At 46.6% G+C, this 12,807-nt stretch overlaps 1 protein-coding gene across 1 annotated transcript in view; it reads left to right on the top strand.

Annotated features, from left to right (window-relative positions):
• The window catches only part of LOC144682608 (interleukin-5 receptor subunit alpha-like), a 67,568-nt gene that overhangs the window by 38,979 nt on the left and 15,782 nt on the right, over nucleotides 1-12,807 (top strand). The window contains exons 4-8 of the mRNA XM_078545100.1: nucleotides 3,073-3,220; nucleotides 9,469-9,589; nucleotides 9,683-9,861; nucleotides 9,973-10,112; nucleotides 12,028-12,169. Of these exons, the coding sequence (XP_078401226.1) occupies nucleotides 3,073-3,220; nucleotides 9,469-9,589; nucleotides 9,683-9,861; nucleotides 9,973-10,112; nucleotides 12,028-12,169 (730 nt within the window). The remainder of the gene's footprint in view (nucleotides 1-3,072; nucleotides 3,221-9,468; nucleotides 9,590-9,682; nucleotides 9,862-9,972; nucleotides 10,113-12,027; nucleotides 12,170-12,807) is intronic.

Genomic DNA, 12,807 nt, shown 5'->3' with positions numbered 1-12,807 from the left:
GAGTTTTTCCAGTGTTTTTTTTTAGAAGTTATGATAAATCTGTACAAAACAATGTTCCTGCCACAACTGGAGGATTATTTTTTTATTACTGTTACTTCTAAATGCTTAGCTTGTCAAGATGGAACAGCTGCAAAAACTGGTTTTAGAGAAAAAGGCCTTGTGATTTTAACTTGAGGAGGGCCTCAGGCATAGAATCGTGGGCTCATAGAATGGGTTACAGCACAAAAGGAAGCCATTCAGCCCGTTGTGTCTGTGCCAGATCACAGCAATGCCATCTTGCATAATACCATTACCCAATTTTTTCCCCGTAGTCCTGCAATTTTTTTTCTGCTCAGATAATTATCCAATTTTGTTTTGAAAGACATGATTGGAAATGGCTCCACCACACTCCCAGGCAGTGAATTCCAGATCCTGAACGCTTGGTCTGTAAAAAAGAGTTTCTCATTATGTCATTGTGGCTTCTTTTGCCAATCACCTTAAATCGGTTAAACCTCTGGTTCTCGGTTCTTCCGCCACTGGGAACAGTTTCTCTTTCCCTACGCTCCCCTGTCCCCTCATAATTTTGAATACCTCCATCAAACATGGATGAATATTGGCCAAGACATCGGCGATAACTCCCCTGCCCTACTTGAAAATATCGCCATGGGCTCTTTCACATTTACACCTGATCAGGCAGGCAGGGTCTCGGTTTAACATCTCATCCAAAAGACGGCACCTCTGACAATACAGCACTCCTTCACTGGAGCGTCAGCCTCGATCTTTGTGCTCACCTTCTGGAGTAGGAATCGAATCCCGAACCTTGTGACTGAGAGGGGTGTGTGTGCTACCCGCTGAGCCACAGCTGACACACATGGGAATGGATTTTACACGTCCAGCTGGCAGGTTTGAAGGTAGGGGCCACGCAAAATGGCTGATCCTGCCACCGACCTGCCTACCCACCCCTCCCAACCTGTCTCAAACTTTCCTGAAGTGGGAGGGGGTCAGGCAGGGTGGGCAGGAAAAGCGTTGGGTGGCCCGCCCACCCTTGGGACTAGGAAGGCGCTTAAGTGGTCAATTAATGGCCACTTAATGGCCTTAACCCCCACCCCTCCACCCCGCCACAGGTATTTTACCTGTGGTGGGAGAGGCCTAAGCCATGTGGGAAGCCTGGCAGCTTTAACTGTGCGGGCTGGTGTTTGGGCAAGGGGGCAGGGACCTCCTTTGAGGGCCATCTGGGACCACCCGAGTCACCCCCTTCAAGGTCATCCTTCCTTAACCCCCTCCCCAGTAGCCTCTTAAACCCGGCTCTCAATCCCTCACCCTCTTTGCTTCAAGGCCCCCCCGACCCCAGGCTTAACTGGACTCCTTGGCGTGGTGGGGCTGCCTGTATCCCCAGCAGTGTCCACTGCTCCCAGCTGGCACTGCTGGGAATACAGAGCTGCCATCCAATGGAACTGTCTCCCCAAGGCGGGACATCCTCTCAAGAAAGGGGCAAAAGACTCACCTAAAAGAAATTAGCGTCACTCCCAGCATTAAATTGCTGCGGGGCAGCCAGCAGCAAGGTAGGTGGGTGGCCCGCCCTCACCAACCTTTTAGCCTGAATTGGGCAGGGAATGTGCCACCCTGTAAAATCCAAACTATAATATCTTTTACCATTTAGCAAGATGGAACCTATAAACCATCGGACATCAGTAAAATGATGGAAGGGGTCACCAACAGTGCTATCAAGTAGCACTTGCTTAGCAATAATCTGCTCAAATGCTCAGTTTGGGCACTGCCAGGGCCACTCAGCTCCTGACTTCATTACAGCCTTGGTTCAAACATGGGCAAAAGAGCTGAACTTCTGAGGTGAGGTGAGAGTAACCGCCCTTGACATCAAGGCAGAATTTGACCCAGAGTGGCATCAAGGAGCCCTAGCAAAACTGGCAAAAAAGCCCTAGCAAAAATGGGAATCAGGGGGAAAACTCGCCGCTGGTTGGAGTCATACCCAGCACAAAGGAAGATAGTTGTGGTTGTTGGAGGTCAATTATCTCAGCTCCAGGACATCACTGCAGGAGTTCCTCAGGGTAGTGTCCTAGGCCCAACCATCTTCAGCTGCTTCATCAATGACCTTCCTTCCATCATCAGGTCAGAAGTGGGAATGTTCGCTGATGATTGCACAATGTTCAGCACCATTTGTGGCTCCTCAGATACTGAAGCAGCCCATGTCTAAATGCAGCAAGACCTGGACAATTTCCAGGCTTGGGCTGACAAGTGGCAAGTAACATTTGAGCCACACAAGTGTCAGGCAATGACCATCTCCAACAAGAGAGAATCCAACCATTGTCCCTTGACATTCAATGGCATTACCATTGCTGAATCCTCCAATATAAACATCCTGGGGGTTACCATTGACCAGAAACTGAACTGGACTAACCATATAAATACTGTGGCTACAAGAACAGGTCAGAGACTAGGAATCCTGTGGCAAGTATCTCATCTCCTGACTCCCCAAAGTCTGTCCATCATCTACAAGGCAAAAATCAGGAGTGTGATGGAATACTCTCCACTTGCCTGGATGAGTGCAGCTCCAAACAACATGCAAGAAGCTTGACACCATCCAGGATAATGCAGCCCGCTTGATTGGCACTTCCATCCACAAATATTCACCCCTCCAGCACCGATGCGCAGTGGAAGCAGTGTGTACCATCTACAAGATGCACCATAGGAACTCACCAATCCTCCTTAGGCAGCATCTTTCAAACCTGTGACCACCACCATCTAGAAGGACAAGGGCAGCAGGTACTTCTGCCTGGAAGTTCCCCTCCAAGCCACCCTGGCTTGGAAATATACCGCTGTCCCTTGATCGTCGCTGGAGCAAAACCCTGGAACTCCCTCCTTAACGGCACTGTGGGTGTACCTACACCACAGAAACTGCAGCGGTTTAAGAAGGCAGCTCACCACCACCTTCTCAAGGGCAATTAGGGATGGGCAATAAATGCTGGCCCAGCCAGCGAAGCCCACATCCCATAAAAATGAATTTTAAAAAATTGATACTGGATGGAAGATCTTAAAGGACATTAATTGCACAAATTGTTTTTACTTGTAACACAGGATTCCAGGCTTCTGTCCCCAGAATATGTGAAAACATTTGAATTACACAGGGGTGTTTCTGTACGAATTAAAAATGTGCTTCTGGATAACCACCAAAAACCAAAAATGGAAAGTGACTGGACTGTAAAGGATATCCATTCACCACCAGGTATGGCAGCTGGATATATGAATATAATTAACGTGTGAGTGTGCATGTGTCTAATATTATATATATATTATATCATGTGTGTATGAAGCACAGTAGCAGCAGTGTGGAAATATATCTCCGTTCCTTCACTGTCCCTGGGTCACAATCCTGGAGCTCCCTTCCTAACAGCACTGCGGGTGTACCTACACCACATGGACTGCAGCGGCTCAAGAAGGCAGCTCACCACCACCTTCTCAAGGGCAACTCGGGATAGGCAATAAATGCTGGCCCAGCCAGTGAAGCCCACATCCCTTGAATGAATAAAAAAAAAATTGACATTTATAGGATAGACAGCTCCGATCTTTAATGAGAGGAACCTTGTCTGGAGCAAAAACACAAGCCTGGGTTAGTTTTATTATTTTTAATTCTTTCATGGGATGTGGGCATCACTGGCAAGGTCAGCATTTGTTGCCCATCCCTAATTTCCTTTAAACTGAGTGACCTAAGACTCAGCCACTTTACTGTGGGTCTGGAGTACCATGTAGGCCAGACCAGGCAGACTTCCTTCACTAAAGGCGATTAGTGAATCAGGTAAATTTAATATTACTACAATCTATGATCGTTTCACAGTCACTATTGCTAAGATTAGCTTTACATTCCCAATTTAAATCCCACCAGCTGCCATAGTGGGATTTAAACTAGTGTCCCCAGAGCATTAACATTGGTTCCTGAATTATAGGTCCAGTGGCACTACCACTGCCATAGTTGCCCCCTCTAAGCTGAATGGACTTTAACTGTACCGTGTATTCCAATGTATCTTTAATGCGGGGCACTCAGCTCCATAGGCCTGGATTTTACCTTTGGCACAACCGGCAAGCCCAAGAGGGGTCGGGAAACAGGACCCCAACTGCGATCGGCCCCCCGGTTGTGATTTTGTGCTGGCAGGCCGCATGAAAAGCGCACTGAAACGCTCAGCGTTGCTGGAGCGGGGGCGGGGAGAGGGTGGGGAGAGGGCGGAGAGAAGGCGGGGGAGGGCGGGGTGGGGGCAGGGACAGGGTGGGGAGAGGGCGGGGGAGGGTGGGGAGAGGGCAGGGAGAGGGCGGGGAGGGCGGGGTGGGGACGGGGTGGGAGCGGGGAGAGGGCGGGGTGGGGGCGGGGAGAGGGCGGGGGAGGGTGGGGAGAGGGCGGGGAGGGCGGGGTGGGGGCGGGGAGAGGGTGGGGAGAGGGCGGGGGAGGGTGGGGAGAGGGTGGGGAGAGGGCGGGGAGGGCGGGGTGGGGGCGGGGGGAGGGCGGGTTGGGGGTGGGGAGAGGGCGGGGACAAGGTGGGGAGAGGGTGGGGAGAGGGCGGGGAGAGGGCGGGGAGAGCGGGGTGGGGGCTGGGGGAGAGCGGGTTGGGGGTGGTTAGAGGGCGGGGACAAGGTGGGGAGAGGGTGGGGAGAGGGCGTGGAGAGGGCGGGGAGGGTGGGGAGAGGGCGGGGAGAGGGCGGGGTCGGGGCGGGGAGAGGGTAGGGTGGGGGCGGGGAGAGGGTGGGGAGAGGGCGGGGTGGGGGCGGGGAGAGGGTGGGGAGAGGGCGGGGTGGGGGCGGGGAGAGGGTGGGCGATGATGTTTCCGTGGGTGCGGGTGAGCGCTGCCAGAAAGCTCCCTGAGGTCAGACAGCTGCCTCAAGGGAGCCGCAGACCTGAAAATGCAAAAATAAAGGTTTAAAAAGCTGAAAAAAATATACATGCGTCATGATCAATCACCTGGAAACAGAGCTGATAAAAATGCTGTCCGCAGATATTTATTTTTATTTTATTTCATAACCGAGCTTTCACCCCGCCCTCGGATGAGGTTTGCTGAAAAGTGCAGAGGCCGCCTGGCCGATACGCCCGTCCGCCAACCGTAAGGTTGGACGGGCCATGAAAAATCGGAGATGATTGCGCCGTTAATGGGATGAATTGCCCATTTAATGCTCAGCGGGCGCACTTCTGACTTTTGCGTGCGCCCACCGAGTGAAATATCGTGCGGGTGCGCCATGACGTTGGGATGCTCGCCTGACGTCTTCTCGCCCAATTTTATGCCCAATGGGGCTGGGCGCCCGCGGCGTGTGCAAGTTACTGGCCTGATATGTTTCTTAATTCTAAAATGGCTTCACGGTAAAATGTCATTTGAAATGCTGCCATTCTTAATTAGCTTTGACTATGGTGTTATCATGACTTGGGAAGGATTTCATGTCCCGTGAAAGGGAGCAGAGAAGATTCACCAGAATGGCTCCAGGGATGAGGGAAAGTTTTGGACGGAGATGCTGGGGTTGTTCTCCTTGGAGCAAAGCAGTTTGAGGGGTGATTTGATAGAGGCGTGCAGGATTATAATAGGTTTGGATAAGGTAGACAAAGTAATTGTTCCCATTTGCTGGTGGTAAAGGATTAGGGGGTTCAGATTTAATGTTTTGGACAAGAGAGGTGGGCAGTGGAACGAGGAGGGGACAAAGTTTTTAATGCAGTGAGTGTAAATGATTTTTACGAGGTTGCTGGAAGCAGAGACAATCAGTAATTTAGAAAGGATATTGTATGGGCACTTGAGGGAAATAAACTTGGATGGCAATGGGTTAGAGGGGAGTGGGGCTAACATGGATTGTTCTATCAAGAGCCATTCTGAATTTCCAAGGAGTTGAAACAACTCCAAAGGCATTTAAAAACAGTGGACGGGATCAGATTACAGGATTGCCACCCCGATTCCCACCTCACCGCCCCACCCAAAAAGTTTTGTTAGTGTGGGATGAGGACACAGGTAGCAAGCTCGCACCCTGCACTCCCAACCTGGCTGGCTCCATTGCAGGAATAGGTATCTCCTATGTCCCTCGCAGCTTTCACGTAGTCAGGCCAGCTCCTGGTTGATTAGTGGTTCACGGCCCCTTAGAGGAACCATGACCTATAGCCTGGATTCAGGAACCTTTAGAAAGGTAAGGTCAAAAGATCTTACTCATGCCCTTTCAAAAACCCAAGCCCTCTCCATGTCCCCACCATGCCCACCCATGCCCACACATGCACCCCACCCTCCCTGATGGCACCTCATATCCTGCATGCCAACTCATGGCCCTGCCATCCCCATTCACCCAATGTACACTGTGTGCAAAACCAATGAACCATATATTACCATCACTGAATCCCCCACTATCAACATCCTGGGGGTTACCATTGGCCAGATACTGAATTGGACTAGCCATATAAATACTATGGCTACAAGAGCTGGGAATCCTGTGGCGAGTAACTCACCTCCTAACTCCCCAAAGCCTGTCCACTTTCTACAAAGCACAAGTCAGGAGTTTGATGGAGTGCTCCCCACTTTCCTAGATGAGTACAGCTCCCACAACACTCAAGAAGATTGACACTATCCAGCACAAAGCAACCCACTTGATTGGTGCCCCTTCCACAAACGTGCACTCACTCGACCACCGACGCACAGTGGCAGCAGTGTGTACCATCTACAAGACGCACTGCAGAAACTCATCAAGGCTCCTTCGACAGCACCTTCTAAACTCATGGGCACTACCATCTAGAAGGACAAGGGTGGCAGATAGATGGGAACAGGACCACCTAGAAGTTCTCCTCCAAACAACTCACCACCCTGACTTGGAAATATATTGCCATTCCTTCAATGTCGCTGGGTCAAAATCCTGGAATTTCCTTCCTAACAGCATTGTGGATGCACCTACACTATAGAGACTGCAGCGGTTCAAGAAGGTAGCTCACTGCCACCTTCTCAAGGGCAATTAGGGATGGGTAATAAATGCTGGCCTAGCCAGCAACGCCCACATCCTGTAACAGTGAATTAAAATATATTAACAATGACACGTGTGGAATTGCTCAGAAAAATAATTGCTCCTTCATAAGTCATTTGCTGTTCATACAACCCTATAAAAGTGCCAATCAGACAAACAAGTATAAGTATCAATAACAGGGGCTTCTGCAAATAAACATTGAGACATTGAGATCGCAGTAAGAACAATTTATTATAACTGCTTAAAAATGTCAATCAAGCAAAGTCAACAGTTATCTCCAGCTGTCAAGACAGAAACCCCAGCTGAGAAAATCCTTTTTATGAGTTTGGGCTCTCAGCCAAGCATGTAAAATGAGAGGAGCTGTAAGACCTCTTTCAGCAGCACCCGATGGCCTCATTATGTTTCCTGACTCGAGTTACCTGCCTCAGTAGCGAAAATCCAGCCATAGACTTTATAGTGCTGCTAGGTAGTGGCAGAGTTTTACCCAGTGACAATAAATGAATGATAGTTTATGTCTGAGTTCCTCTCCAATTCACAGTGGTGTGCAACTTGGAGGGAAACCTGGAGGTGGTGGTGTTTCCATGTGCCTGCTGCCCTTCTTCTAGATGGGGAAGTCTGTGAGTTTGAGAGGTACTTCTGAAGAAGCCTTTTTGAGTTGCTGCAGTGAATCCTGTTGATGGTACACACTGCAGCCACGGTGTGTTGTGGAGGGAGTGAATGTTTAAATTATTGCATGGGCGGCTGATCAAGCAGATTACTTTAGCCATGATAGTATTAAGCCTCTTTAGCTTTGATTATATGTAACTATGTACCAACAGGCTGAGAGCAAGCCACAGTGCTGGCTTCCAAAGACCATATACAACTTACCTCATCATAATTTCTGTCCCATCTATGTTTCATCTGTATAAATACTTTCTAAATTGCCAAGATAATGAAGTCATTCCTGATCAAATATGACCACTGTTATACCTTCATTATGCAACCCTGCCCTGGTGCCTCCAGAGACAAAACTTTTACTAACTTCTCCAGACACCAACCCCAGAGATTTTGCTTTACAATCATCAGGCTCAAACTTGCCAGGCCCAGGGGACAAGTTTTGGTGGCAGTCCAAGGATTAAACGCAATAATCTATATACCTGGGCGTACAAAGCATAATTTCAAGGTATACATATGACACAAAATTTGGGTGAACTGCGAACTACATGAAATCTGTGCAAAACTGCAGAAGTTACTCTTGAGGTTTCAAAGTTATGATTTTGCACTGAAACATAAGCCAGGAAGAGAAGCAGTGCAAGCAAATGCTTTATCTCGGTTATTACCACAGGAGAAACATGAGATTAAAGATCTAGGTACAAAGATCTGCCAGCTAATGAACATAACACCCACCGAAACTAAGCCAAATTAGAGATGAGATCAGCAAAGCTGAGGAGTTTCAACTGTTCTTTCAGCAAGGGATCCAGAGATGGCCTGAAAAGATACAGCAAACGCAGCCAGCAAAACAGCAGCACTGGTCTATCACAGGTGATACCTCACTAGAAGATGGTGTTCTGCTAGCAGAATCCAGAATACTTATACCACAAACAATGCAGTAAGAGCTACTCCAGAAAATACATGAAGGCCACATGGGAATGGAGAAGTGTAAGCTCAGAGCCAGATCAGCTGTTTACTAGATAGGCATCTACAAAGGCATCAAACAAATGGTACCTACATGCAATATTTGCCTGAAGTACAGAAATACACAGCAGAAAGAGGAGATGATAGCTACTGAAGTACCACCCAGACCATGGCATACTGTGGGAACCAAATTATTCACATCCAATTAAGAATGATATCTCATAGTTGCAGACTACCACTCAAAATTCCCTTTTATTTGAAAGGTGGAAGATTTGAGAGCTACAACAATCATCTCAGCCGTACAAGTTCCGTTCACTGAGGAAGGAGTTCCTGAAAGATTAATATGTGACAATGGAACCCAATTGACCCCCAGAGAATTTAAGGAAGTTGCTGACAATCCGAAACTGTGACGTCTAGAACTGGATGCAATATTCTGTATGTGGCCTAAACAGAACTTTACAAGTTAAGCATAACTTCCCTGCTTTTGTATTCAACATCTCTATTTATAAGCCCAAGATCGCTTTTGTTTGCTCACCACTGGCTCAAAATGTCCTGACGGCAGTTGTTTAGGAAGGCTCACTACAACCTTCTCAAAGGCAATAAATGCTGGCCTTGCCTATGGCACCAACACTTCAAGAGTCATATTAAAGAAAAACATACATAGTAAAAGCAGGGATTTGGAGAAATTCATTCTATTTCTCCTGAATGACTTTAAAATTTGGACTTGCATTTTCCATTCTATATTGCTGTTCCATGTGTTAGTTTTAACTTTATGAGAGGAAACATCGCTGATATAATTTCTTTTAAAAATCCTGTGGACTAAAATTATTGTTAATGAGCCACATACATTGCAAAGTCTTTTAACTAAAATGTCGTTTATTTTTATGAATGCAGACGATCCAGAAACATTGATTTCCAACTTCTCATGTGTTGTGTATAATCATTCATCCATGAATTGCACATGGAGAAAAGGCAGGAGAGCACCAACTGACACCCAATATACAATGTATTACAGGTAAGCGTCAAAATGTGGGCACGTAATAAATTAAAACTCCTCCAAATTTGCTGTTAAATTTTTGATATTAATCGCAAACATTTCCCCTTTAAGACAGGATGAGACCACCAGGAAATGTACTCATTATTTTACAGATGTGCATGGGAGACAGGGCTGTCATGTTGATCAAGGCAGAGTTTATGTCGAGGAGAATATTCTAATATGTATCAATGGATCAAGTGATTCTAGCACAATTCCATCGTATTATACAGAATTTGACCCATTGGATTATGGTATGGTGTAGCTCCTTTTCTAAGGCCGTGTCTTTTTTTTTGGATCGTTGTGTTTCTCGTTGCGTTAAAGGTTCAACTGATGGTGAATGGTTTTGTGTCCTTAATTTTCAGAGATGTACAACCCACCGGTAAATCTTACGGTTTTACCGAATCTGACTGTGAAATGGGACGAGCCTTCAGGTTATGATGTTAATCCTAAGTGTTTTCAATTCCAGCTGAAAGTCACAGACATGGATGAGGGTAGGACTGAGGTAACGTTTATGTATTCCTTCCTTCACTCTCTTGTGAGTTGCTAACAATTCACTTTTATTACTCTTTCATGGGATGTGGGTACCCCTGGCAAGGCCAGCAATTCACTGCCCATCCCTAATTGCCCTTGAACTGAGTGGCTTGCTAGGCCATTTCAGAGGACAGTTAAGTGTCAACCACATTGCTGTGGGCCTGGAGCCACATGTAGGCCAGACGAGGTATGGATGGAAGATTTTCTTCCCTACAGGGTGTTAGTGAGCCAGATGGGTTTTTACAAAAATTGACAATGATTTCATGGTCACCATTACTGAGACTAGCTTTTAAATTCCAGATTATTAATTGACTTTAAATTCCACCAGCTTCTGAGAGGGGATTTGAACCCTGGTCCCCAGAGCATTAGCCTGAGCCTCTGGATGACTAGTCCATTGACATAGTTTTAAAGCCACCATTGTGTTTCCATGCCATTTAAGTAGAGATTATGAGTATAAAAATCCTATGGTATAAAGATAAAGCTGTTTTCACAAAAAAAGTGTAAACGTTTGTATTGGTGGAATAACTTGTATGGCTAAAAGACTCTAAAACGGGAGAGTGTGTTTCACAATGAATCACACTCAAAGGGAGCGGAGATCTGTGCCTGTTTTGTGTTGCTCCCAACCATAATGGGAGCTATGTACAGGCCTCTGAACAGTAGTCAGGATGTGGGGCACAAGATACACCAGGAGATAGAAAAGGCGTGTAAGAAAGGCAAGGTTACAGTGGTCATGGGGGATTTCAATATGTAGGTAGACTGGGAAAATCAGGTTGGTAGTGGATTCCAAGAAAAGGAATTTGTGGAATGTCTACGAGATGGCTTTTTGGAGCAGCTTATGGTGGAGCACACTAGGGAACAGGCAATTCTAGATTTAGTGATGTGTAATGTGGCAGATTTGATAAGGGAGCTTAAGGTGAAGGAACCCTTAGGAGGAAGTGACCATAATATGATAGAATTTACCCTGCAATTTGAGAGGAAAAAGCTGGAATCAGATGTAACGGTATTACAGTTGAATAAAGGCAACTACAGAGGCATGAGGGAGGAGCTGGCCAGAATTGACTGGGAGATGAGCCTAGCAGGAAAGACAGTGGAACAGCAATGGCAGGAGTTTCTGGGAGTAATTTGGGAGACACAGCAAAAATTCATCCACAGGAAGAAGAAGCATACTAAAGGGAGGGCAAGGCAACCATGGCTGACAAGAGAAGTCAGGGAAAGCATAAAAGCTAAAGAGAAAGCATACAATGCGGCGAAGAGCAGTGGGAAACCAGGGGATTGGGAAGCCTACAAAGACCAACAGAGGACAACTAAAAAAGAAATAAGGAGGGAGAAGATTAAATGAGGGTAAACTAGCCAGTGATATAAAAGAAGATTGCAAGAGTTTTTTTAGATATATAAAGGGTAAGGGAGAGGCAAAAGTGGACATTGGGCCACTGGAAAATGACGCTGGAGAAGTAGTAGTGAGGAACAAAGAAATGGCGGAGGAACTGAATAGGTACTTTGTGTCAGTCTTCACAGTGGAAGACACGGGTGACATCCCCAAAGTTCAAGAGAGTCGGGGGGCAGAGGTGAGTATGGTGGCCATTACAGCACAATAGGAGGGCATTCGGCCCATTGTGTCTATGCTGGCTCTTTGAAAGGGCTATCCAATTGGTCCCATTCCCCGATTCTTTCCCCATAGACCTGCAAAGCTTTTCTTTTTCAAGTATGCCTACAATTCCCTTTTGAAGGTTACAGTTGGATTTGTTTCCATGACTTCTTTCAGGCAGATCATTCCAGATCACCATAACTCGCCGCATGGAAAAGGGAAATGCCTCTCATCTCTCCTCTGGTTTCTTTATAGGGTATTTTAGTACACAATGTCTGCATCACTAATTGTTTTGTTTTAGTTTTCAACTACCACTGATGAACCAAAGTATGTTCTCGTAAACATCAACCCAGCAAAACGTTACTCAGTGAAAGTAAGGATGAAATTAAAACATTGCCAAGAGACTAAGATCTGGAGTAACTGGAGCAACGAGGGTTTTATTGGTAAGTTTCCTGTGTTTTTCTTTTCTTGAGCCTTTGATCATTGTTATGCTCATTGAGGGTTTCTCATATTTCCTGTTTTGTAGTAATATTTTTGAAACCGGTAAGTTTCCCACAACTGCTACCAGTGAAATTATGGGCTGGCTTTTTTTATTCATTTCTCTACCGGCTTGTTTTTCAGCTTGAATGTGGCATTAGTGAGATGAAAATGATCAACTTACTGTTGATTTACCCTCTGCCCCTCCCACTCTTGAAGAAGTGATTTGGGAGAATGTAGCCGACCTAGGTACCTGGAGGAAACAGACAGGAACTTCATTATCCTGCACAAAATGGCGTCCTGTGCTGTGATGCCTCTCTTCCTCTGTCTTCTGATTTTCATTCTCCTGCGTAGACAAGACGGCTGAGGTTTTTATTAGGAGAGTTTGCCATGTTGAAGAAGTCAGTGATTATTTCATGGAGAGTAAAGCACAGAATCGTTCAGCAGAGTGGGAGGCCATTTGGTCCATCGTGTCTATGCTGGCTCTTTGAAAGAGCTATCCGATTGGTCCCACACTGGCTGCCCTTTCCCCTAAATATGCATAGAAACAAACTGCTTTAACTCTGGTTCATCTGCAAAGCACGCTTCTCAAAGGACATGGATA

This window comes from Cetorhinus maximus, chromosome 7, assembly GCF_964194155.1.
Source record: "Cetorhinus maximus chromosome 7, sCetMax3.hap1.1, whole genome shotgun sequence".
In the NCBI taxonomy this organism is placed as follows: Eukaryota; Metazoa; Chordata; class Chondrichthyes; order Lamniformes; family Cetorhinidae; genus Cetorhinus; species Cetorhinus maximus.
This window is presented reverse-complemented; position numbering and strand designations above follow the sequence as displayed.